General features: G+C 33.2%; 2 protein-coding genes and 1 long non-coding RNA gene across 4 annotated transcripts; 1 reads left to right on the top strand and 2 right to left on the bottom strand.

Annotated features, from left to right (window-relative positions):
• Nucleotides 1–515: 515 nt before the first annotated feature.
• Nucleotides 516–8,215, top strand: LOC129311409 (uncharacterized). Of its 2 annotated transcripts, none has more exons than XR_008593292.1 (4): nucleotides 516–633; nucleotides 3,791–4,037; nucleotides 4,129–4,250; nucleotides 7,985–8,215. It is a non-coding gene; the product is annotated as an uncharacterized LOC129311409 (long non-coding RNA). The 2 variants fall into 2 exon arrangements; XR_008593291.1 differs by having other exon boundaries at nucleotides 550–633; nucleotides 3,802–4,037.
• Nucleotides 4,191–13,557, bottom strand: LOC129311408 (tobamovirus multiplication protein 3-like). The gene is made up of 11 exons (XM_054953708.1): nucleotides 12,953–13,557; nucleotides 12,615–12,705; nucleotides 12,456–12,508; nucleotides 12,280–12,372; nucleotides 12,080–12,151; nucleotides 11,118–11,190; nucleotides 10,970–11,015; nucleotides 7,947–8,010; nucleotides 7,819–7,872; nucleotides 7,659–7,736; nucleotides 4,191–4,738 (listed from the first exon to the last, which is right to left on the bottom strand). The coding sequence occupies exons 1-11, from the start codon at nucleotides 13,127–13,129 to the stop codon at nucleotides 4,646–4,648; spliced, it is 894 nt and encodes a 297-aa protein (XP_054809683.1). The 5' UTR covers nucleotides 13,130–13,557; the 3' UTR covers nucleotides 4,191–4,645.
• A 5,616-nt stretch (nucleotides 13,558–19,173) lies between these two features.
• LOC129311353 (peptidyl-prolyl cis-trans isomerase CYP21-4) lies at nucleotides 19,174–27,108 on the bottom strand. The gene is made up of 8 exons (XM_054953598.1): nucleotides 26,857–27,108; nucleotides 26,201–26,357; nucleotides 24,938–24,977; nucleotides 23,794–23,844; nucleotides 23,601–23,686; nucleotides 20,439–20,564; nucleotides 20,165–20,315; nucleotides 19,174–19,735 (listed from the first exon to the last, which is right to left on the bottom strand). The coding sequence occupies exons 2-8, from the start codon at nucleotides 26,350–26,352 to the stop codon at nucleotides 19,649–19,651; spliced, it is 693 nt and encodes a 230-aa protein (XP_054809573.1). The 5' UTR covers nucleotides 26,353–26,357; nucleotides 26,857–27,108; the 3' UTR covers nucleotides 19,174–19,648.
• Between the last annotated feature and the right edge of the window lie 436 nt (nucleotides 27,109–27,544).

Raw genomic sequence — 27,544 nt, 5'->3', positions numbered from 1 at the left:
GACATTCAAAAACCTATCCAAATAATTCATATAATTAGATATAGTATTTATTTATTTCAATACGCATACAAGTAGTAGGAATTTTCTATGTAAGGGGTTGGAATATTTGCAATTAACAAGTTTCTATGTAAGATTTAAACGCAGGAACTATGTGTTTTAACTCAATTGCACTTTTTGGAAAATTTTAACTTTAAAAATATGCTATTGAAATATATGTCTGTGTGTATATATATATCTTTTTTCTAGTTTAACATTACATAATTAATTATTTATTTGTCAAGTTTTTTTATTTACAAGAAACAAAAAAAATCGATAAAGTTAATGTTACTTTCATTTTATACACTACCAGATGAAGAGGAACCTCGGTTTCATAGTGACCATGAAAATTGACGAATTAATGGAAATGTCTTTAAATGCCATATTGGAGAATAATTTCGAAACAAAATTTCAAACCTACCATTCTATATAGCAGTCAGCGAAGAAGAAAGACCTAACATTCAAATATTGACTAGCTGGTTCATTTCTAGCTAGTTTAATTACAACTCGACGATCAAATCTTAATCTGGCTTCAACACAAATTCCGCTATATCCTCTCGATCCGTCTCAAGATCCAGATCCACAAATCTGCACCAGGTACGACTTATTTTTGATCTTCGAAGAAACTATATATTATATCATGATCATTTGTTTTGGATTTTGCATGCTGCTCTTTGCCTTTCTGTTTGTATATGAATAATCCATGTCATCTAGGAACTTGCAAGACATATATAAGATTTGAGTCATCAGAGTAATGGAAAATTATATATATCCACTTAAGGAAAACTTTAAGCTTCACAAAATCTGCACAAGACTTAGAACTCACAGTACAGAATCATATATTGACGAACAAGAAAAGCAACGACGATTATTGCAGAAAATTTAGGCCAGGTGCCGACATTCATTAAATGATAGCTCATTCTCGTTGCATAAAACCTACTTATACAGACCATGGCATGAAACAATTGTCACAGAAAACATAGGAAATGTCGACTTAATTTCCTCCATATCTCCGATTTTTCTGCGAATCGGATGATACTGTCGGAAACCTAAACTAGGTCTCAGCTTCCTCAGAATAAAACGGATGGCAGAAGAAGGCTCTATATATATATATATATATATATTTCCATCCGGAATATCAGTTATGTATATATAGGTTTAACAACATTGCAATAATCCACTCAAGCTGTAAAGATTTGTATAGATATGATCAAATTCTTGGGAATAAAACCCAAGCAATGGGAGAAACAACAACGGACCAGGGTTCTTTCATACATACATATATACATACATACATATATTTGTTCAAATCATCGGCTCAAGATTTCAAAGATGAACAAAACTTTAACATGCTTTGTTATTATGTAAAATTCAAGTTAAAGACAAAAATTAGGATGATATTGGGAAGGCATGCATGCACACTGCAGTGACACTTCGCTTCTGCAACTAATTATACTGCATGCAGGGCCTTGCTTGGAAAGGATAAAATAAAGCTTGATAAAAATTCAATACTACGTGCTCTTATAATCTTATTTATAAGTCACTTCCAACATATTTTACCAGTACCAAAAAAAACTTTAAAACTTATTAACTCTATCTTAAAATTTAATAAATTATTAACTTTACCCCTATTACATATACATATTTCAATAACATATTTTCTCTCTTCAATATTCAATAGAGGATGAAAGAGAAAATTTATAATGAAAATTTAATGACATGATTTATAAATAGGACAAAAAAAATCCTTCTCTCTCTGCCCTATAAATAACACCAGAGGGAGTATTGTTTAGTGAAATATTGTACAAAATAACTTATAATATTAGGTATAAAAAGTAATGTTTTCAACAAAATTAATTATCTTTAATTACAACAAAGATTTTTTAAGGCAAATACTGCATTCATGATTTGTGAATAATGTGGTACGAGAAAATTTTAGTGGAGTCTGTTTGGAAGTTTAATACCTAAATTATAATAATAGAAGTTAATGATATAATTATTACTTGTGATTTTGATTTTTTAAAAAATGAAGTGGCTGGAGAATGTTTTTGCAAAATTTAATACGCTTCTTAAGAATGCAAGCAAATTTGAAATAACAACCAAATCGAAAACTTCACTTCCTCTATTTAAAAGAAAATATGGAATAGGAAATAAAGTTTGAACCCATTGTCGTTAGATCAGAAGACAGAAACCTACATGTTGAAATAATCGACGTTTGGATCAAAACAAGGAAAAATTAGGGTTTTAACTAAACCAATAATGTTGCCTAATATCCCTTTAACTGTCCATGGGCCTTAACGGAGGCGTATGGGTCCCGTGCCTTTGGCATGTGAACTGTTTATTGGCATGTTTTTAATTTAATCTTTTTTTTTTAACCTTTTCAGATTTAATCTTTTTTTTTTATCCTACATAAGCAAAGTATAGATGGAGACGTGCATTCCACGTACTGTACAGAATCTGAAAATATGTTACATTGCCACGGCCCATGAATGACTTATTATAAATTTTATATTAAACTTAGAAATTAGTATATTGATTGATCAACAAAAGTTAGTTCAATTGGTAAGTATCTGATTCATAGTCTATAAGATTATAGGATCAAATCTTGATGCCTATAAGAAGACCTTATTGGTAAACAATTTATAAATATCTTTTTAAATGCTCTTTGAACCTAAAAACCTGCCAAGGCATTAATAAATTATTAAAATCCAATTCATATAAACTTTTGTTGATAAAAAAATTAATCATTTGATCCCCATAGTTTTTATCAAATTATAACTCAATTCATGAACTCTAACTCATTCTAACTCAATTTTTATAGTTTTAATTCAATTATAACTCAATTCCTAAATTTTATCTCTTACAATTTAATACTTACAGTTTCAACCACTTAAATATTGATTCTTATATTTTAAAAAATAAAATTATAAAGATTAAAAGAATTTAGTAATTTAAAATATCAATAATAAATTTTAACATATTTTTAATCTTTATAATTGTATTTTTTAAAATATATGAATTAACATTTAAGTGGTTGAAATTATATGGATTAAATTGCAAGAAGCAAAGTTTAAAAATTAAATTACAACCGATTCAAAACTTCAAATGAATTACAAATAAGTTAAAACTAAAGAATCAAATGATTAATTTAAAAAAAAAAGTATATTAATTGTTGATGTGCATATGGTCAACTTCATGGTATCTTGAATTTAGAGGCGTTATAAATATAAACAAATTCTTTGATCTACTACCCAGGAATTAAGTCTAATGAAAAAAATTAATTTTTTATAATATGACAAATCAATATTTAAATCTTTTTTAAAAAATGTGCCCACATTTGATACCTAACGGTACATTAAACAAAATTGCTTCCAATAAAAAGATATTGATCTATCAATAAAAATTTCTTTTAGTAAAAAAAGTTAATCTCTCACAATATAATAAACCAATATTCAAATCTCCATGAAAGAAATGTTCACATTTTAAGCCTGATTACTTCTCAAATAAAATTATCTTCAATAAAAGAATATATATACCTTACTACATATACATACATACATACATACATACATACAAACATAGATATATATATATATATATATATATATGATCTACCTGAGGAAAATAGGGACTAGTGACCAGTGAGCTTGGGCATTGGCATTTGCATATTCTCCTCGGTTCCATTCTTCAAAATCTCTTGTTGATTCGATTTTTAGCTAAACTGACATTAACAGACCCGATATTAATTTTGAAGTGGCATTTCAGCGGGGAAGGCGATGAACGGAAATCTGTTGTGCTAGTCTCCAAAATTTGAAATGAAATTCAAACCTACCATTCCTGAAGGCAGCGACGTAAAACCAAACGTTCAAATACTAACTAGTTTGACCGTTAGGACTGGTACCAAGAAGACGATGGAATCATTGGCTTCACCACGAGATTCACAAACTCTTTCGAAACGATGATCTCGCAAGATCCACCCAGCCCTGCAAATCAGCAGCAAGGTACGAATTCTTCGAATTTTTTTTTTAAGATTATTCCAACATGTCTAGGATTTTGCGCACTGATCTTTCTTCGTTTCATCTAAATTATTAGATTGTGAAGTGAAAATATACTTAGTTCTGTTCGCCTAGAAACATGGAAGAATTCATCCAGGGTTACCAGATATAAACTTGGGATTATATACGCTCTCAGAGACATTAAGATAATTTAAGAAGGTACACTTTATGCTTCACATAAGACATGAATGATAGCTGGTATCTATGAACTGGATGTGATAAATAGGAATACTCAGGACTATATGATACACCATACCACTGTTCTCTTCTAATAGTGGCCGCTCATGGGTCGAATTGCTGAACTGGAAAAGCAGCCACTATCCCAGAGAACATCGCAGCAAAAACACACAGCACATAGACAACCAATTCATCAAATGACAAATCGTTTCGAAATCTACATACCATGACATTAAACTTGTCCCTGGAAACATAGGAAAGGTAGGCTTCTGTTATCTTCTAAAACTATTCTTGGAGTGTAAGAAGCGTCCAAGAAATCAGAGAAGCATTGATGAGTGATGACAACCTCCCTTCAAGTTACCTCCATATGTATCCTTTCAGCGAATTGGATGGTACTGCGTGATACCTCTCTTGGGAGGCAGCTTCCTTAGAATAAAAAGGACCAACGAAGAAGGCACTATCTCCACCAACTGCACCAAGAATAAGAAAAGGTGAGGCAAAATGCAACCATGATACTTTACACTACTAGCCCAATTCCCTTACATAAGATTCAGGGCAAAGGCGGGAAAAAAGAGAGAGAGAGAGAGAGAGTTTTGGAAGGCTTGCGCACAGGCATACTGCGGCAGTCCCTCTAGAGATTAATTTCATCTAGACAGGTTTATCAACAGTACAACCGCTACTAACTGGAGATTATAGAAGTTCAACCAGTTAAAATAAAATCCAACTGAAGAGGAAAACAACTTACATAAAAAAATTCAAAAAAAGACCTGGCTAATAATTATAAGAAGTAGTGAGGCACATTATCCGCTTTGAAAGCTTAATGGCATGTGATCTTTAAGCACCAAGTAACCATTTTCATATTTCTCACTTGAGAACCAACTAGAGCGTGTTAAATCTGTCAATAGATAGGCAGGGCAAAGAAATTTTGCAATACCCTTTTATATTGTTGTAGTTCTTACTCAATACCCCTATTACATTAGTGTAGCTCTCACTGACATGAAATTAGCAGCAGTTGACTCACCACCTGGATCTCAATCATTGCCCACCCACCCACACATCTGATGCAGCCCATGATTCTACTGTTAAGAGCCCCTCAAACTACACTAAAACCTAATCCTTTGTTTACACCTGAATCTGACCCACTATTAAGATTATAGATAAAGAGGATGGAGGTAAAAGAACAGAGAGCTTACTGTCTACTCACACAAAGAAAAGCAGCGAGACAGCACCTAACACTCTAAAGAACAGGACTCGAGATTATAGATAGGAATGAGCACAGAGAAAAGCAGTGATGCTTGAAAGAAGAGGACATGGGAGATCATAGATATTCCTTGAGGGAAGAAACTCAAAATAGAGTTTTATGATCAAAAAACAATGCAAATGGTGGCATCTGCCGAAACTAGTACCAAAGGGCTTTACTCAATCCCATTAAGTCAACTACAAGAAAACCTTTGCCCTTGCAGCCAAGTCTAACACAATTACACTGCTACTTTATTTAGCTGCAAATTCAGATTAGTCATTGCGTCAGCTAGATGTAAAGAGTGACTTTCTAATCTACAGTAAGAAGTGTCAAAAGATATTCCTCACAGTTTTGAAGCAGAATTAAAAGAGAAAAAGATACGCAAACTGCATAAATCCCTCTAGGGCATTAAACAATCCCTCAATGCTTGGTTTGACAAGTCAACCAACAGATTTAGGGGTTATGCGTATATCAAAGAAAAGTAAATTATACTTTTTAACCAAGCTCTCTCTCCAAGGTAAAATTGCCATAATAGTCTGCACTAATGATATAATTATCAAGGGTGATTTTGAAGAAGAAATCAGGTAGTTGAAGAATATTATAAAAAATTATGAAATCAAAATACTTGAAAACCTAAGATACTTCTTAGGTATTCAAGTATCCCAACCGAAAAGGGGAATATTGGCTTCTCAACGAAAATATAATTGTGATCTATTGTAATAAACAGGCAAACTTGGATGTATGCCAGCTGTAACTCCTCATGAGATAGCGCAAAAATAGGAATTGAAGGATGATAGTCCACCTATGGCCGTCAGAGGTTATCAAAGATTAGTTGAGAAGCTCATTTTCATTTATCTTTCACACACTAGACCAAATATAAACTTCCCAGGTATGATTACTCAGTTCTATAAATAAGCCCACCAAGGAGCACACGGAAGCAGGTAGGCATTCAAGATGGCCCCTAGCAAAAGGATTTACTATAAGAAGGGAACTAAAGAGGCATTGAATGTTGATGCCAGATAGGCAGGTTCTGTTATTCATAAAAGGTCAACCCTACTATATTGTACCTCCGTATGGGGTCACCTAGTTATATGGAGGAGTTAAAAAGTAATCAGATGTAGGAATAAGTAACGTACAAGTGAGTGCAGGGCCTATGTTAAGGTATTTGTGAAAGATTATGGTGAAAGAGGCCTCTTGAAGAATTGAATTCTAGAAAGCTTCTAGGAGATAACATGGAATCTATTAGCATTGTGAAGAACCAATGCATCATAATGGAATAAAAACTGTTACCAAACTTGACTCCTTGGATTTTTGAACTTCATACACCTCAATATCAAGTAGCTGACCTGTTAACCAAAGTTGTCAAGAATGAAGTTCAAAAGTGCACGTAGCAAGCCGGGAAAGATCAAACCTTCTTTCTACAGCTTGAAGCAAAGTTTTTGTGATTATGTGCCACTCATCCCATTATCTCTTATTGTCACTCATTTTATCTATAGTTTTATTCTCCTGATATATTTGTTACTTTATGCATGTTTTAGTATCCTTTATCTTCATACTGAATTAGGATATTTTTTAATAATATCTCAAGAGATGGTGGTTTTTTTTTTTTTGGCCAATTACACTATTTATGTATGTGCTCATATTGAATAAATTGCAATATTTTGAGAGCATGCATGATGTTTCAGCACAAAATCTTGAAATAATCATAAAAAGAATAATTGTTGGACTTACTCTATACTCTTGGACAAAATTAAGCTATTAAGTAAATACAAGTTTCACTCAAAGACTATCAAATGGATGGAAAATCAGAAGGCCAGTTTCAACGAGCAACAAGTTCAAGACTATCATCGCAATTTTAATAAGAGATTTTCAAAATCATAATCAAATTATTCAATTTAGCAACTCTACTAGTTAGGTGGAATTTAAAATATCAACACTCATATACCATGTCAAAGAAAACATAATTTGAAAAGCTAACAAAAATAATTACACACTTTTGGCGAAGGCTAAAAACCCTGGCTGGGAATCAGTCAAAAAATAATACATCATCACAAGCTAACTTGACACAGGCACTTGTAAAAGTCCAGCAGCTCAACAATCAGCAATATGGAGAAGAAAGGCAGCATGCAAAGAACTACAACTAAGCTCACCAGATAATATATGAAGTTAAGAATGGGATGGTCCAGGACATCAAGGTCGGCAGCTTTATCAAATGCATTAAGACACATCTGCAACAAAGCAAAATTATGATAGAACTCAATTTGAAGCAAGGAAACAACAATTACAGATATAAGAATTAAAGGAACTCACCATAATACATCTGACAAGAAAACATGAAAAACATATTGTGGTCACATAGCCAACCTGCAGTAGAAAGGAAAGTTAAGGAGGGAAATTTGATTCTACTAAGGCAATGATTTCCTTGTATAACTGCATACCTCTTGTAGCTTCTTACGCCGACCTTTGGATTCAACAGGGAAGCGTTGCAACATTAGGAAAAGTCTGTCAAACAACAGTCAGAAAGTCATACTATGGTCAGATTGGACAACAGAGCAGCACAGACAGCAGGCATGATACAGGCACATAATTCATAACATTCGAAACTTGAAAAATGCTTCTCCTAAGTCCTAAGCCTATTTATGTTTTGCAATTTATAATTTAATTTCATACTAGTTTGATTAGAATATATGATTTGCTAAATTTCCAAGTGCCAAGACTTATCTCCAAAGCTAACGCTGCCAGGAGAAGGCCTGAGAATGATTCTGTTAGTAAATGATGCCAGATCTGGTGGACTTGCCTCTCCAGATCACGTCTAAAGGGTGGATCAATGCAATCCACAACAGTTCTTTTCCTCAAAATAGGTCAGCTAATCGACGAACCAGATCTGGGGTTTGAATTCTCCTCTCTTGGGCATTCATTCTGATTTTAGCACGTTACAACACCAGCCACCAGCAACCAAAAAATACAAAATGAAGACAGCTGAAAACCACCAAGGTATAGCTTAACTTGAATGCGCTGTACATGAATGTTCCTCACCATTATCAGGAAAAAGTCACCACCTCCACCTATCTCATGAATAGAATGTCATTAAAAACCCTTGGCTTTTAAGCTCCTAGCTACACCCTTCTCAAAACACATCCTACAATAACCTTCATCAACAAAAAGAGTTTTTGGGTGCACTGCCCTTGTCCACCTCTACCAAGAAAACAAACTTGACCCAAAAGGGACTAGAAGGCTTACTGTAACTATACCCTGGTTCCTGTCACAAAGAAAATACTTGTCTTCATGGATGCCATGTTTCACAAATAACAGATCAAGGAACACAACCTTGAAAACAGACATGATGAGTCATCTAAAACTAATTTGACACCTAAAAATGACCAAACTCACCCACACATAGAAAACTACCCTCATGTCTATTAAAAAAAGAAAACTCACGAGGTCATGACTACTCATTCTCTTGAGCAATATCACAAGATATTGTATTAAAGTCCAAGAATCAGTGAGGAATTATTGGTCCAGCAACAAATTGAATTGTTGGTCCAGCAACAAGAGGGAGCATATAAATGAAGCAGACATGCATCTTATCCCAAAACCTTGTCGTAAGTCTATGGGTCCTTCCACTAGTACATCTCATTTTCAACCTCCCTCTACCTTATGTGAGACTTCTCCACTTTCTTGCATCAAGTTAAGTCCACTTACACGTGACAATCCAACAATCTCTCCTTCAACTATGAGTCTACCACTTGACCACACAAACATGCTACCCACATTTTAAAGACACTAACTCACTTTTAAGATGATTAAGCTCTCGATCTAAATGGTGAGCAAGCTTTTAATATGAGCTTTTTATGGTCCTCACACGTGGCCTCACTAAACCTAAACTAGGATTCTAATACCACTTGTTGGACCTGAGAAGCATCCAAAAAGGAAAGGATATCATCCAAATGGGCTGAACAACAACGGGAGAATGCATATATAAATAGACTCAACATCACATCTTAATTCAAACATTAAGGCCATGAATTTAGGAGTCTTTCCACTTTTATACCTCCTCTCGAGCCCAACTACATCAAATGTAAAGCTTCTCCACTTTCCCGTATCAAGTCAAGTCCACTTACACTTTACATCTCAATAATATTATCAATTGTATAAAGCTTTTCCAATGGAAAAATCCATAGCATGAAGCTCTAGAACATAAGGAGTAGAAAAGAGCACCAATAGGAGGAATGAAATCCCATAAATGAAACATATAGGAGGGGTTCACTTAAGGGGAGACTTCCTAGCAGGTGTATTGTGATGATGATTGGGTAAGCTTCATTACTGAACGAAAGATCAACTAAGGGTTAGTGCACCAAGTGACATAATGACTCAAATGAGTAACAATCCCTTGTAAGTGGTGTTAGCAATCATAAGTGACAAGTCATATATAAGCAAGAGATTTTCTTTAGGAGAATTAAGGGCACATTTGTTTAAGATTAAAAATAAGTGATTATTAGTTAGAACAATAAAAAAGTGATCATTAGTTATTTATTTTAAAAATTTTACAATATCTTCCTTAATTTCTGCTTTATAAAAATGATTTATTATTTAATTATTTTAAAATTTTACGATACCTTCGTGCATCTCGCATTTTTAAAACATTCTCTCTCATCTCCCGAATTAGATTATTTTCAAAAGCTATTCAAAGTAACTTCTTAAAATAATCAAAAAATTGCTCTTTTACAAATTCTAATTATTTTCAAAAATTTAAACAAAGATCATAAAAAATCAAAAACAATAAGTGATTTTTTTCATAAAAAAAGCTAAAACAAACGAGCCCTAAGTGTATCATATAGAAAACATCTTGTTGCCAAAGAAAGTAAATGAACTTTCCATGTCACAACTCATGACTACTGATTTCTCTTTTTTAATAAATAGAAAGGATATAAGGTGATGTAAGATATTTGTGCTGATAAAATCACGTACTTTGGGTTGATAAAATCACGTACAACCCAATTTTGCCGCTCAATGGAATTGGCAAGCATTGAATCGCCAACTCAAGCAATTTAAACTATAGCTTTTTGTTCATTTATAATTCTTCCACATGTCACTACAAGACTGAAGTAGATCAATTCATGCAATTAAATCACAGGTTGCACTCTTACAATTATACTTTTAACTGAGAGTTTCATTTAGTTGCCAGTAAAAATTATGACAATTAAATAACATCAAAGGAAAATAGACTAAATACATAAAAATGCTAATATACTAAAAGAATGCATACATAAATAACTACAATATCGTCTTTCAGTTTCATGATTCCAAACAGGCAGAAAAGATTTGAAAAACCAACATGGGGCTGCTTCACGATGTTTCTTTGTTACAATTCACAGTTCCTAAATTAAGGATTTACTCTGTAATTGGAATATAAATTGGAAACTTCAAAACATCACAACTGAAAGCAGAAACTGACAGATACCTTCCACCATAGAGAAGAAACCCAAGGGCGGCAAACAAAGAGACCCCTATTGCAACGTAAATGAATTAGCAACAATTCGTGACAGTCCTCATCAATAAATAATTTGACTTAAAAAAAATACTGGAAGCAAAGTCTAAAGTAGACAAACCTGCAAAGAACATCTTAGATAGGATGACCAATAAACGGACGGGTTTCCACCATAATATCAACCACAAAGCAATCTGGCATACACTCAACAAAAACCCCAACAAAACAATTTTAAAACTGTTGAACATAAAGGTACCGGCAACATTAAAACTCATGATATTCATAATTTTCAAGTTGAGATAATAAAAATTTTAGTTCTTTAAGTTTGTCTTAGTTACTGATTTGGTCCCTTGAGTTTAATCTTTGTCAATCTAGTCCATTATGTTTTCTTGGTTAAAAGACTAGATTGAAGTTGTTGAGCGATACCTTTAATAGAACACAATGATGTCATGCAATTCATGTAGCCAGTCCCACCTAGAGGGATAAGGCTCACTATTATCGTCCCATACATTTTCTTAAATTATCACATTACTCCTTTAGATTTTGAAACACAATAGGTTCTCAAATTAATCTAATGTGTAAAATATGTTGATGATTTGACATGTATATATGGTTAAATGAGAATACATCAACTTTGTTTTTTATATTATTTTCCCCTTATTTTCTTGTTTTCCTATTTTATATGTTGAGTTTTGTTCTTTTAAAAAAAAATGAGTCAGTTCTTTTTTTTTTTTTACTGCATAAACAATTGCACTTTTTCATTAATTTACATGGCAACCAACTCAATATTCTATTGTCCACGTCAAAATTTTAAAGGTGGTACTTCCTTTTGAAACAATGAGAACCATATCGATAATTAAGAATAAGGGACCAAATCAACAAATTCTAAAAGTAAATACAAAAGGACGAAGGAAACCATATCGATAATTAAGACAAACTTAAGGGACCAAATCAACAAATTCTAAAAGTAAATACAAAAGGACGAAGGAAACTACATGCAATAATTCAAGACTAAAACAGTCCAAATGTCCAACTATGCCCATAGCTGGGACCTCCAAACAAAACTCAGGCTAGAAGTTTCACCTGAACAGCATAAACCACAGCATTGATTACGTAGAAGCTTGGCCTCAGTCTATCAGTAGACACAGCACGTGCCTGAAAGATATCAACATTAGCATGGTATTCAGATCACCTACTCGCAAAATATGCTAGATTGCTAGAATCGAAGAAAAACCAGAACAGTTAGACCACAGCTAATGTTCAACAAATTAAACTAAACTTGCCTGGTAGTATATCTCTGCCCAGAATAGGACCAAGAGTGCATACGTTGTGAAGAAAGCAAGACTTGGCAAGTCAAGTATGATATGTTGGACAATCTACATACAGGCAATCTGAATATTAGATGCTTAGACAAATACAGCAATATGGAATATAAGGGAAGAGTATGTCATGTGCCTACCTCCGGCTTTACCTTCTGCACATTCCGGCGGAATACAAATACAAAACATCGAACTACAGAGGAGGGAAAAGTACACATTATTGCAGATAATATTCCCACATTCACAGCCGAACTATCAATTAAATCAATAGACACGGGGAAAAAGTAAATAATACAAACCGCCGTTCACCAAAAAATTGAGAAAGTGAAAGACTTTCTGCGTGGTCCAACCATACTCCGGTACTCTCAGTTGTATACGGACTAGTTGAACCTAAACACATATGGAGGAAAAAAAATCAGCATGGCTCCTACAATCTCAGTTGTATACAATCGCATGTCTCGTTCTCTACCAGTATTCAAAGGATATACAAAAACCCTAGAAGTCCTTATCCAATAACGAATTCCAAATCTGCCCGGAAAGCTACTAACAGCGAACAGCAACACAATTAAGAAAAAAAAAAAAAAACTCCGCAATGACATTATAAACGTAGAAACGTTAAGGCAGGATTTGCGTATACCAGAGCAACAATAGCGACGATCCCATAAAGAGCAGCGAGAACGTGGAAGATACGATCTTGCCAGAGCGAAGAATCATTGATGTCGTGCCACCAACTGGAGGATTCTGTGAGCTCGATAGCGGCTACAGCCAGCCCCACCGCGGAAGACGTCGACACCGGCACTGCGCTGCGACCCATTTAATTGATTCGATTGTAAGCACGCGCCGGCGAATCTTGTTAGCAAAATCAGAAGCGGCCTAGATTAATTTCTGAAGACGAGGAGGAAAGGACAGAATGAGATAATCGAATTTTAATTTTTACAGTTTCTTCTGTTTTTCCCCGAACCTCAAACGGCCGGCATAAATCCAAATAACATTATGGGGACGTCTCAGGAAGATGACCGATGATAGCCGGTCTGCCAGTAGTTTCAATCCAGGCTTTATGAATCATGGGGTAACGTGTACAGGTGGAATTTTTGATAGCCTCAGATCGGGCCAGTTTTTAAAATTTTTATTTTTTTTATAATCTTTATTATCTTCCACCATCTTTGAACCAATACAATCCCAATCCCATGCAAGGCAACGAATTGTGATTCAATTGCTTCGAATTAATGGAAGAAATTTGATCTTTTTAATATAATTGAGTGATATTAAGTTTGCAATTATGAAAAATTACTTATAGTTTTATTAGGTTATAATTATATTGAGTGTTATTGTACTCATACATTCTTCCGTACGTAAAATATGTCAAATGAGTATACTTTTAACGTTGAATTTCCGTCAGCTTTTCATTTTTATTATCTTGACAAATTACAGATTGTGAAACCATTTTTTACTTTATTCTTGTGTTATATTAATGTCCAGGTCTTTCTAATGGAAGAAGATTTTCATAGCCTAATTATTTTCTCAATGAAAAAATTCGGAAGTCTTGCCAATCTTCTTCTATAGTTTGTTTGGAGTCATGATCATTATTATTTTCGTTATTACTATTTACAGTGCGTATTTATCATTTTCATACAAGATGAAAACAGAAAAACAAAACTAGATTTAGACTTATCATTTCATTGAGCTCCTAAAAATTCCAACAAATGCCTCTGCAGTCACAAGACTAAAATCTAGTTTAAGTACAAAAACTCCATCTTATGAGATTGAAGAGCTTTAATTTAACCATAAAATCAAGTCATGAAAAAAAAAAAAGAGCAACAGCTAGAAAAAAAATGGAATTTTTTTAATTTGTGCTCATAATTCTCGGATGCAGTCTTGTTTATCAAAGATTAGTTGAGAAGCTCATTTTCATTTATCTTTCACACACTAGACCAAATATAAACTTCCCAGGTATGATTACTCAGTTCTATAAATAAGCCCACCAAGGAGCACACGGAAGCAGGTAGGCATTCAAGATGGCCCCTAGCAAAAGGATTTACTATAAGAAGGGAACTAAAGAGGCATTGAATGTTGATGCCAGATAGGCAGGTTCTGTTATTCATAAAAGGTCAACCCTACTATATTGTACCTCCGTATGGGGTCACCTAGTTATATGGAGGAGTTAAAAAGTAATCAGATGTAGGAATAAGTAACGTACAAGTGAGTGCAGGGCCTATGTTAAGGTATTTGTGAAAGATTATGGTAAAAGAGGCCTCTTGAAGAATTGAATTCTAGAAAGCTTCTAGGAGATAACACGGAATCTATTAGCATTGTGAAGAACCAACGCATCATAATGGAATAAAAACTGTTACCAAACTCGACTCCTTGGATTTTTGAACTTCATACACCTCAATATCAAGAAACTGACCTGTTAACCAAAGTTGTCAAGAATGAAGTTCAAAAGTGCATGTAGCAAGCCGGGAAAGATCAAACCTTGGATTTTTGAACTTCATACACCTCAATATCATTGATGTCGTGTCACCAACTGGAGGATTCTGTGAGCTCGATAGCGGCTACAGCCAGCCCCACCGCGGAAGACGTCGACACCGGCACTGCGCTGCGACCCATTTAATTGATTCGATTGTAAGCACGCGCCGGCGAATCTTGTTAGCAAAATCAGAAAAGCGGCCTAGATTAATTTCTGAAGACGAGGAGGAAAGGACAGAATGAGATAATCGAATTTTAATTTTTACAGTTTCTTCTGTTTTTCCCCGAACCTCAAACGGCCGGCATAAATCCAAATAACATTATGGGGACGTCTCAGGAAGATGACCGATGATAGCCGGTCTGCCAGTAGTTTCAATCCAGGCTTTATGAATCATGGGGTAACGTGTACAGGTGGAATTTTTGATAGCCTCAGATCGGGCCAGTTTTTAAAATTTTTATTTTTTTTATAATCTTTATTATCTTCCACCATCTTTGAACCAATACAATCCCAATCCCATGCAAGGCAACGAATTGTGATTCAATTGCTTCGAATTAATGGAAGAAATTTGATCTTTTTAATATAATTGAGTGATATTAAGTTTGCAATTATGAAAAATTACTTATAGTTTTATTAGGTTATAATTATATTGAGTGTTATTGTACTCATACATTCTTCCGTACGTAAAATATGTCAAATGAGTATACTTTTAACGTTGAATTTCCGTCAGCTTTTCATTTTTATTATCTTGACAAATTACAGATTGTGAAACCATTTTTTACTTTATTCTTGTGTTATATTAATGTCCAGGTCTTTCTAATGGAAGAAGATTTTCATAGCCTAATTATTTTCTCAATGAAAAAATTCGGAAGTCTTGCCAATCTTCTTCTATAGTTTGTTTGGAGTCATGATCATTATTATTTTCGTTATTACTATTTACAGTGCGTATTTATCATTTTCATACAAGATGAAAACAGAAAAACAAAACTAGATTTAGACTTATCATTTAATTGAGCTCCTAAAAATTCCAACAAATGCCTTTGCAGTCACAAGACTAAAATCTAGTTAAGTAGAAAAACTCCGTCTTATGGGATTGAAGAGCTTTAATTTAACCATAAAATCAAGTCATGAAAAAAAAAAATAACAGCTACAAAAATAATGGAAACTTTTTTTAACTTGTGCTCATAATTCTCGGATGCAGTCTTGTTAAAATTAAACATTGAATGCTTATCACACTACAATGAACCAGTTTTTGTTGGTAGATCCAACTTCTCACTGATATTAAAGGGAAAAAAAAACAGATTATTATGGGATTGAAGAGGGAATTAAATTTTTAGCTGTGATTATAAAATAGGTCATTATCATCTGCTCTCATTTTAAAAAATTAATTTGATCTCATTTATAAATTGTGATGTAACTTTTTAAATAATATTTTAAAAATATTTTTAAAATTATTTCTCATACAAAAATTGCATGACATTATTTTTAAAATTTATATATAAAAATATATTTAAAATTCTGCATATTTTTATTTATTATATTTGTTATATTAATATTAATAAAATTGATAGAAATAATTTATTAAAATAATCGTAGGAGTATTTGACTTATTGAGAGGAAGGTGAGGATGGAAAGAGAAACAAAAGGCACGAGGGAATGTTTGGCATCATGGAACACTCTTTCTTGATCATTATTCTATGGAATCTTTATTCCACACAAAGCGGAAGAGGGAATGGCGTTCCACAGTTGGGATTTGGGAATCCATGTCAAATTGTCAGTCTCACAGGCAGCTTGCTTGCATTATAAATTTATGTTTACTCTTCTTTTTTTTTTTTTGTTGGTAGGGGAGAAAAATATAAAATGTATCATTCCATTCCTGTCACGTTGAGAATGTGAGGTGTAACTGTACACTATGCTGAAAGTATAAATTCCAAATGTCATTAAATATTTTTAAATAAAATTTTATATATTAATAAATCTCATTAAATACATTTAATAATCTTATCTTTTAAAAATAAAAATATAAATTTTAAAAATATTTATAATTTAATATATTAAAAAGAGAAGGGATATAAGTTAATTATAAATAGAGAAAGGATAATATTAAAATTAATATATGTAATAAAATATTAATTTATTCAAAGTATCTTATATTTTGAGATTAAAAAACTATTTCAAAAATGTCATATAATTTAAGATGGAGGGAGTATAATAGATTAGCATTAAAAATATTTAGAGAATTTTTTTTTTACTTTTGGTGCTATTAAGTCTATAATATTCTCTTCGTTCAAAAATGTAAGGCATTTTTTGAGGAATTAGATGGTAAAAAATGTAAGACATTTTTAATTTTTTAAAGTATAATCATTATCTTTTTTTTTAAGTATTCCCATTGATAATAACTTTATATTTATTGTAAGATATGTAATAGGGACAAATATAAAAAGATATAGCTAGTTTGAAAGTAGATAACTACTTTATTAAGAGATTGGATTTGATTAAAAATGTTTTACATTTTTTAACAGACATAATAATATATAAACATTCATTAATTTTATAAAACATGCTAACATTTTTTAATCCATTAAATTATCTCATCAAAGCTTAATAGTCAACTTCAAGTTATTAATAAATTGAGAAATGTTGGTCGTTATTCATAATGTCATTGCAGTTCAACCTAACATTAACAAACATAGATTCAAATCACGAAGGTTTTATTATGTTCATTTTTTCATTTTAATTTATATTCATTTTAAAATATTTGCAGCGTATCATACGTAACATGACATCGCAAATATGATGTGACCACGTGAATTGATGTGACCTTAAAATTAATTTTTTTGGAAAAAAAGTGGATTGACACTAAACACGACGTCCTCCATAAGTTTCACGCACCAAATAAACACGCATATTCCTTTCTTACATCATCAACTCGACAACACGGGGGGTAAAATCCACAGGGAGATTTTTATGTCGACCAAATCGTGAATTTAATTCATTTTGATTTGATTATTTAAAATTTCATTATGGTCTCTTAATTATTTCTGTTTTTCAAAACAGAAATTCAGAAAATCCGTCATCTTCACAGCCTCATGCCCTCATCACCTCAGCCGTCCAAAGTAACTCCACTAGCAATCCGATATATGATGTACAGTTCATATCCGTAACTATGGTCCAGTGACACACACACAAAGATATAGGATTTAGATCTTCTAAAATTGAGGCCACTGAGTTTCAATGAAGTTTTTCATTTCTAATATATTGTTCATATTATTATTTTTTTATAAACTGTAGAATTTTATGTTTCTTCCTTTGAAAACCCCCTCCCCACAGAAATTTCAAATCTTAACTTTAGAAAATTTAAATCCAAACGTACAAACATATACTTTCTTGCGTTGCCAAGTGCCAGCACAATAGCATGAGAAATAAGGTGTGCGCGAGATCGCCTTCATTCGAAGTTTGATAGACAATAGCACGACGGATAATAACTGTAAATTATCTTCTATTTGGAAATTTCATTCAATCTAGAAGCCCACGATTGTACATACTTGATTCATTGGTCTGCGGCATTCCTGAATTTTAACTAACACTAAATTATCAATATTAATAATTAAATATTCAAAGATTTAGCAGAATACTTTATTTTATGTAAATTATAAGGTGTTGATTTACAGTGAAATTAAACTAAAAAATATAGTTAATTCACGTTTTGTGCCAATCAAACCTTATAAAAATTAGAGAGAATTACATCCAATTTACTTTCAAGAAAATTTATCACAAATAAAGACCAACAAGAAATTTCATTTGAAAAAAAATGAATCATGTTCCTATTTTAATAACAATTTATTTTACATTTATCCTTATATGTTATTAATTCTCTTGGAAAGAGACTAGATGTGATTTCTCTTAAAAATTACAAAAGGTAAACAAGAGTAAAGTGGTTGTTAAACTGAAAGTGAACAAACATAACATTGACCGTAACACTACATTGTCTTTTGATGAACGCAAACTGTGTTCTGAATCTTCTGATAATCAAATTCTCATTCTACGTGTCTTCAAGAAGTTATGAAAGGTTAATGCTCTTGTAATAGTATCAAGGCAAGCCGATCACCCTTGTTGGTAACAAAGCGAACGTTCAATCCCCGCTTACACTTATAACAAAAATAAAAGAAACCTCAGTCGCCCCCAAAATTAGTGGAGAGGTGAATGGTGAAAGGGCCTCTGCTAGTTTTTTGTTTTCTTTCTGTGGTTTGTTTGTTCTTCTCTCGACTTGAATAGTTAATGGAAGTGCATTTTCAGTCCCCAAAAAAAGAAAAAAGGAAAAACACAAGACGTGGGACCCATAGCTTAGGGACATAACGTCTTACACTGTACTAATAGGTCAGGAGCGCAATGAATGCAACAGCTGCAGCCTCAATTTCAGACTCAGAAATGTTGTCCTACCCGACTCCTATGCGATGTGCATTATACGCCTATCAAGTTACCGTTTATGAGCATCGTTACAGTACAGAGTAAGAGTAGTTTACAAAGGCAGCTATTCTAGCTCACCAATGAAAGAACCATCCATTTAAACAACATTTACGTAACAAAAAAGCAACAAAAAAACATTGTGATCCCATCATGCTCATCTAAGTTACATTCAACGTGTAGTACGAAAAAGAAAAGAGAAACTGCCAAACCTTCAACCAAACAGCCACATGCCTAAGGCTCGTCTCAGTGCCCCAAAAACAAAGGAACACACAGGCCACACAGTACCTAGCCTCCAAACTTCATTTATGAATCTCTGCTGAAAAATTTTGACCGGAGCACCGAGAGAAGTTATTGGCAGAAAACTATCCCATGTCAATATACTTCCCATTTGGATCAAATCCATCAGATCATCTGTTTGAGCGTCACATCAAGTATTCCAATAGAAATTTTAGGTTGGAAGTGTTCATCTGTATCCACTTCTTCAATTTCCTGGCGGAAGTTTCCGCAGCATTGAATGTCAATAATCAATCAATCTTAAACATAAATCCCGTTAGCTATATTGTGAAAATATCGTCAGATTCAATAACAACTTTTTATTCATAGAAACACATTTAATTGACACTGCATTTAAACTGGACAAAAATATTTTTTCCGAAACACGTCCAAATCTCAGGACACTAAACTAAATTTATCCAAACGTAGACCCAAAATGGTAGCTAGTGGGATAATAATGACATTCGGCAAGACATTTAGCAATGGCTTATTATGTTCCAAAATCAAATAAAAAAATATTGATAAACATCAATGAGTGACAAGATATACAAGATGAGTGAAAAACTTTCCCAGTCGTTCATATGAAACGGGCAACACACACACACACACAGAGACTTATGATGAGAATAGAGCAGATTCAGTCACCTGAACAACATCCTCTCCCTTTATGACTCGCCCAAATACAATAAGCTTCTCATTTAGATCTGGTATCGGTGCAGTTGTGATGAAAAGATCAAATTTTTTGTTCAAGTGTTTGCCCTTGGAAGTTCCAAGCATGAATGCTTCATGCTTCATACTAGTAAACAACAAAGAATTTATTAATCAACATTAATCAAAAAGAAAATATATTCAACACACAAAAATGGTGGCCTTCAGATTTCAGAAAAATCAAAGTATAAAACCAAACGAATAATAGAACCTTGTATAATGTTTTCCTCTCAGGTTCCAATCTTCTGTAGCCCCAGTCCCTTGGTCCTCCCCCGCCTGAATCACATAGTGCTTAATTACATGGTGGAAAAGCATTCCCTTGAATTGCCCTTTTTGACTGCAAAAGCAATGCAGTTTAGAACAAGATTGAAACAAAAGGTAAGATAAATTCAGGAAATTCCATGAGAGAGACCATTTTTTCAAAACTCAGTAGCATCAGAAATTGATGTCAAGAAAGGACATAATTACAAAAACTGGTTACTGGTGTCTTTATTTTATTTTATTTTTTTCAAAGAAAGAAAAAGCACTTCTAGGATGAATATGTGCAAATTTCAAAAACTGACGGTGCCTAAAGATTTCACAAACTAGAGTAACTGTTCTAAGATAATATTGGCAACTTCATAAATGTGGTAGCAAAATTTGCAAAAATGCTAAGCAATTACTATCATATTCTACAGAGAATACTGCTATGTTTCATATAAGTAATCAATCATCGTACTGACCAAGTTATGTACATGATCTATAAAGCAAGGACACTGCTATGTTTTGGATAAGGTTTGTTGTTGTTGCCTGTCCACTTACATGGAATATACTTTATTTATACTCGACTTCTTCATTGATCCATCAATTTGTTTCACTATATGATGGACTTGTAAACTTAATAAAACCAAAGCCTCTAGCAAACATGTTTTTATTATCATCTGTATATATCATGCTATCATGTGCATGGAAACTAACGTAAAGATTAGCAGAAACATGGCATAACATGCTACATCATTGCAACATTCCTCAAACTTGAGTTATCCAGGAGCCTAGACAGAAATCACAGAATACAGTTCAGCCTTTCTGATGACAGTCAACTTATGGCCCATTTGGTAGCATGGAATTGGAGGGAGAGAAGTGGAAGTGGAAGTGATAATTTTGTGTGTTTGGTACAATGGAAGCCAATTCTCCATGGAACTCGGTTCCATCAAAAATGGTGGAAGAGGGTTCCTTCTCTTACCCCATGGAACCCAATTTCATGTCTCCATTGGACCCCTTTGCCCCTAACTTTTCCTTCTCCTTCTCCCTTCCATGCTTTACTGCTCACTACTGAACCCCCACAAGCAACGACACTCCTCCACCAGTGGCAGTGGCGGCGATTCCCCACTGGCGATGATAGCATGACATGAGGGTTTTGGGATGATGTATGTTAAGCCAAATGGCAGCAGCATAGAACCCTTCTTTGTCAGACTTTCCAGTTCCTTACCCTGGACGTTGAAGACGAGCTTGAGGGTGGTGAGGGGATCATGGGACCAAGCTAATTGAAGGCTCTAAATCAAAGACAAAGGAGGAGTATCAGGAACAACAAGGAAGAAGAGATCAAATTGACTGATTTCTTTGCCTTCCTGTGTTTGTTTTTATTCCTGGGGTTTTACCGTGATCAAATTGTTGGTTTTGTTCTCCCATCTCAGTTTGCTTGATTTTTGAGCAATTTCCGGTGATAGTAATGGTCATACAATGGTGGGCGATGGCCTAAGATTTGATAGATAGTGATGACTATGGGGTTTTGATTTTTTAAAAAAAAAAATTATGAGTATTTTAGTCTTTTCAAAATATAAATATAAATGTTAAATAAAAAATTTTATCTCACTTCCACTTACATACTAAGCATACTTTTAACTCCACTTCCATATCCATTTTCACTTCCACCAAAAACTCTCCTCTCATACCAAACGAGCCATTAATCCTTAATAATCCCACATTTACTATGTTCTAATTTATAGATTTATTTCATTCCATTTGTTGTTTAAACAGAATCACTGAACAATGGATACGCATATAGTGAGTCTTGCAATTGTAATGCCAAATACTTTACCAAGCAAATATGGAAGGTATAAATCACCTTTAATGCTTAAAATCTATATTGAACCATCTCATTGAATTCTTGCATTATTTCCCTTGCTTTTCCAATTAGGCCCACTCAAATATATTAGGACAAACTATAGAGGAGAGAAAATAATGACATTTTGAGGACCTTCCATCCTTGCAACGGTGATCCTTTAATCAAGATTCGGAAATGAAAAGTTTATAAGAATCCAAATGAAAATTGATCCCAATTTCAGGAATCAAAATTAAATTTCAGGAAAATTAATCATTTGGTCTTTATAGTTTTAGCCTAATTGCAACTCAATTCCTGAATTTTGACTCGTTGTAACTCAATCCTTATAGTTTTAATTCGGTTATAACTCAATGTATGAACTTGGCCTCTTGTAATTTAATCCCTATAGTTTTAACTATTTAAATATTGGTCCCTATGTTTTAAAAAATAAAATTATAAAGATTAAAAATATTTTGAACCTTTAATATTTATAATATTGAAAGATCAAAATTATAATATTTTGAACTTTTAATATTTATAATATTAGTAATAAAATTATAAAGATTAAAATTATGTTAAAATTTATTACTAATATTTTAAATTATTAAAACCTTTTAATCTTTATAAATATTAAAGGCTCAAAATATTTTTAATCTTTATAATTTTATTTTTTAAAATATAGGGATCAATATTTAAATGATTGAAACTATAAAAACTAAATTACAAAAGGAAAACTTCAGGGATCGAGTTACAACAATAAGGAATAAGTTACAAGAAGTCAAAGTTTAGGGACTGAATTGCAATTAAATTAAAACTATAAGAATTAAATGATTAATTTTTTCTTAAATTTCTAAGCTAAAAATAATCCAGAAATACAGTAAAATTGATTGCGATATTAAAAATCATAAATCACATAAAAGCACAAGGGTTTGCCTAGTCAACAACAACAACAAGCCTCATCCTACTAAGCGTGGTCAACAATATGGATTGCACAACATCATCATGCTAAGGGCTTGCCTAGTCATTAGTTCAATTATATGTTATCACAAAGTAGACAAATAAAGTGGCACAGTGCAACTTGAAATATTCTAATCAGTTAAAGAACATCAAATTTTAATTTTTCCTTCTTTTCCATCGCTTCAGATTAAATTTGAACCTAAAAATTTCTTTTCCAACCCCAACCTCAAAAGATGACAAAGAAAGAAGTAATCAAGAAACAAAAAAGGAGATGGAAAAAACTCCCTAAAAATATTCTAAAAAGCATAGCCGCATAGGGATGAGCCCAGCACTCACCATAAGTCAATAAATTCATCAACAACTTCAGGAGCACTTTCCTTGTAAAGTTCAATTACAATGGAGCCTTTAGACGTATTTAAAACCTATTTCAGGAAACAAAACAAAAAATCAATAATTTTAAACATCAGTAAACATGATCCAAAATTTTGCTAAAGAAAAGAAGTGATACGGCCAGGTGAATGAAACATACAGCATATCCAGGCAGTTCAGACTTTTTCGAGTCTCCAAAAGAATTTTCAGCCTAAAGGGGAAAAAAAAAAAAGAAAATGAAAGGAAATGAAAATATCAACAGATCTATATAAAAGTCAAGAGCCTACAGAAAAAGTTATATTCAAAATGCAAGACCCATTGACCTTCTAGCAACTACAACAACGTCAGCAAAACACAATATTTTCCTCTCAACTCATTCTGTAAAATACACTTAATAGAGAATCTGACATGATATTATACATGTTGAAAAAACTGACCCTAGGTAATTTGTAATTCATACATGACAAACCTCAGGTGCCAAAATCAACCTGGATTTGAAACTCATAGGAGTTTGGTTGCTAGAGATGCTACATTTGAAACTCTCCTAGACTTCTTAAAAATGGACTCTCAATCCAATGAGCAGTGACTCAAAGAGGCTAATGATCTACTATTGTGATGAATTGGTAAAGAAATGCTCAGATTAAGATTCTTCTATCTTGGCCACTTCACTGTAATAGCAAAATCTTGGCCTCATACTACCACCTCTAATTTAACAACATTGAAGGTTAATGACCACTTTTGAGCAATCTAGGAGAATTTAAATGCAACAGCTCCAGTACCCTAAACTCTCTACAAACCCAAACAATAATTTAAGGGAAATGTAAAGATCATGTGGGTTGAACTTGGCCATATTTTAAGACGTTTACCAGGCCAGGCATGAGTTATCCAAGGTCAGTTCTTTGACACATAGAATGCCATTTCAGATAAGTCATTATGGTTTTCTATCAGAGAGTGGGGAGAGGCAAATACTAATCAATTTTCAAGAGTTAAGGGATGAAATTGGAACCAATAAATCTTGACGGACAAAAATGAAGGCTGGTTCAAAGTTAAGGGATGGAAAGTAGATTTTGACCACCATACACATCAAATTTGCCTTTAGGTTTTTGATGAAGTGGGGGGAGGTGAAAAACATTGATGAAGTTTGGCGAGTTAAAGAACAAAATTGACGCAAAAGGAACAAGAAAAATGAGCAAAACAGAGCATACATGCTGGCCAAAAGAAAAATATGAAGGATAATATATAGCAAGCAGGTACCAGAGGACCAAAGAATCATGAAACCAAGCAAACAGAACTTCACATCATACCTGGGAGTTTGTAATGTGATTCTCTGATGAAAATCTTGACCTGAGCAACTAAATTATTAGGAAATAGGAGATGCTCTTCTAAAGTTCTGAATGTATAAAAGAAAATAGACACACTTCTCAGGCATGTCAAGGTGTCAAAGTCATGTTAGACACATAAGTTGCCATGATAGAGTGATGAAATGTCTCAACTAACTTACATGCGTGTCAGGAAAAAATGCTATTAATTTGTTACTGGTTAAAATAAAAAAGAAAGGTAAAATGAGAACCAAAGAAAAGAAAGATACTGGAAATCCTATCTCAATGAAAAGAGAAGATTTCCTCCATGATGCTTTGGCTCTACATGAATACTTTAGCCATTTGAATAACCCTCTTTTAAGCAAATGTTTCAAGGAACAATAGTGCACAATCCTTATAATAAAGCAACCTCCTTTTTCTTTAAAGAACTCCTGAACGGGAAGCTAAAAACAAGAATTTTGGTATTAAACATGTGCCAAAATGTTCTAAACTAAATTTATAAACAAGATTTAGATTTATGGTGGATTATAAACAAATCTTAAAGATTAAAATTATGATTTTATTTAACTTTTTACTTCACATAGGATCCTAACGTACTCACTTTTGTGTGAAGGCTAATATCTTTCACATTTTGTCCTGGTCAAAAAATCACTCTTTAATTCAAGTTTATTTTTCACTTTGTAATTATTGCATCTTTTCAAGAGAGAGATTTTTGGTTCCTAACACAACATTTGAGGATGGAACCACCAGAGAAAGGTCTCTGCGGGCATTTCAGCATGTCTGCATTCTTGTGTCTTCTACCAATGCTTCATTGGTCATCATACATTATAATAACTCCCCACACTACAACTTACCAATCTCTGTTACAATTACTCTGACCTTCTCAAGAATCACCATCAACTTACAAATTCTTTCTTTTGATGAAAAATATATAAATGTGTTTTAAAGGAACAAATTTTCATCTGCCCAGGGTGTACAATAAGCAAAGCAGTAAATAAATCCTGTACAAATGAGTTAATAGGAATGCAATTGTGGGCATTTCTGTATCTGCTAGCATCCCAAACAATGTTCACATTCATGCAGAAAAATCCCAGTCATTTCTAAAACAAGCAACAGCTCAAAGTCACCGGGTCTAAATTTTTATCACATTCTTTATTATATCTCTTAATAGTGATAAAAGTATATCGCACATCACTGCACACATTGTAAATTGGCTCTCATCATTAAAGCAGCAAATCATTTACTAACCTGTGGGACCAATGTCTGTATGCACTGAACAGGAAAAACACAACCAAGACAAGAATCAAGCTGTAAAATATGATAGTTGTAGCACTTATCCGAGAAGGCCCCTTTTTCCTCTTGCTTTGCTGCAGTAGAGCTTGAGGCTTGATCCTCGCCATTTAACCTAGTCATTAATTCAAGATACTATCAAATCCAGTCGATGAAAGAGAGCAAGGCGCGAAACAGGCAGCTAAGAAATTATTTAAGGGGGGAAAAAGACGATGACCATTATGATTGAGAAATTATTCAATTTACACAGATTACCTTGTTCTCATATATACATGTATGAGGAAAAAAGAAAAGGCAAGCAGTAAACAAATCAAACACAGCAACACAATTTTCAAACTTCTACACGGAGGAATTAACTCCTAGTTAGGAATTCTGGACTCTGTCAAACCTCGATCACCAGATTCACGTCAAGAAATCCATATAATTGAACAGGCATTGAGATCGGATTAATTATGCTCGTGGAGAGACAGTAGCATCCATCGTGATTTGGAATGAAAAGAATTACGCAAAAAATTTGGAAGAAAGAAATGAAAGAACACTGAGAAGCATTAAATCTTTAGCTAAAGTTCGAAAAGGTAAAAACAAAAACAGCTTAAGTAGAGAAAGAAAAGAACCTGAAGAGTGACGGTGTCAGAACTATCACGGTCAGCAGCGTGGATCTCGGAAACGAAAACAGCCAGTAAACGAACCGAAGATGGTGGTTGTGTTGATGTGCAGCCTGAATTAGTGGATGAGCAAAGCACAGAACAGCGAATGAAGGAGATTCCGTTCCGTCAAGTAGAGGAGAGAAGGCTCTCCGACCGAAATTCGGACCAGCTCTGCAGCTGGTGAAATGAATGAGACGCGAGGTTTGCTGCGTCTTCTTCCTACTGCACTATTATTATTATTATTATTATTGTTATTGTTATTGTTATTATTATTTCGTGGTGATAAAGGTGCACCAAGTTGCTTAGCTAAAAGTATTTTTTAGAGAATTCTTTTATAATGCCTCGAGCTGCATAAAAAAGTGTCATTATTTAAATTTGAATGAAGCTAGCATGGTAATCAAAGAAGGGATAATGACATGCAGGGAGCAAAACAATCAATTAATTTAACTTAAATACTAAATATTAAATTCTAAGAATTTGTATTGAATTTCACAATTATTATTTCATTAAACTTCATAAGAATTAAGTCATGAAACTCCATAAAAATATAATATTTAATTTTTAAATATTTTATATCATACTTGCATTTTAAATAATTTCACACACTTTAATTATAACATTTAAATCAATAAATCAATTAACATATAAATATGCA

The sequence above is a fragment of the Prosopis cineraria genome, unplaced genomic scaffold, assembly GCF_029017545.1.
Source record: "Prosopis cineraria cultivar Desert tree isolate PC_DT_omini unplaced genomic scaffold, ASM2901754v1 PC5, whole genome shotgun sequence".
In the NCBI taxonomy this organism is placed as follows: Eukaryota; Viridiplantae; Streptophyta; class Magnoliopsida; order Fabales; family Fabaceae; genus Prosopis; species Prosopis cineraria.
This window is presented reverse-complemented; position numbering and strand designations above follow the sequence as displayed.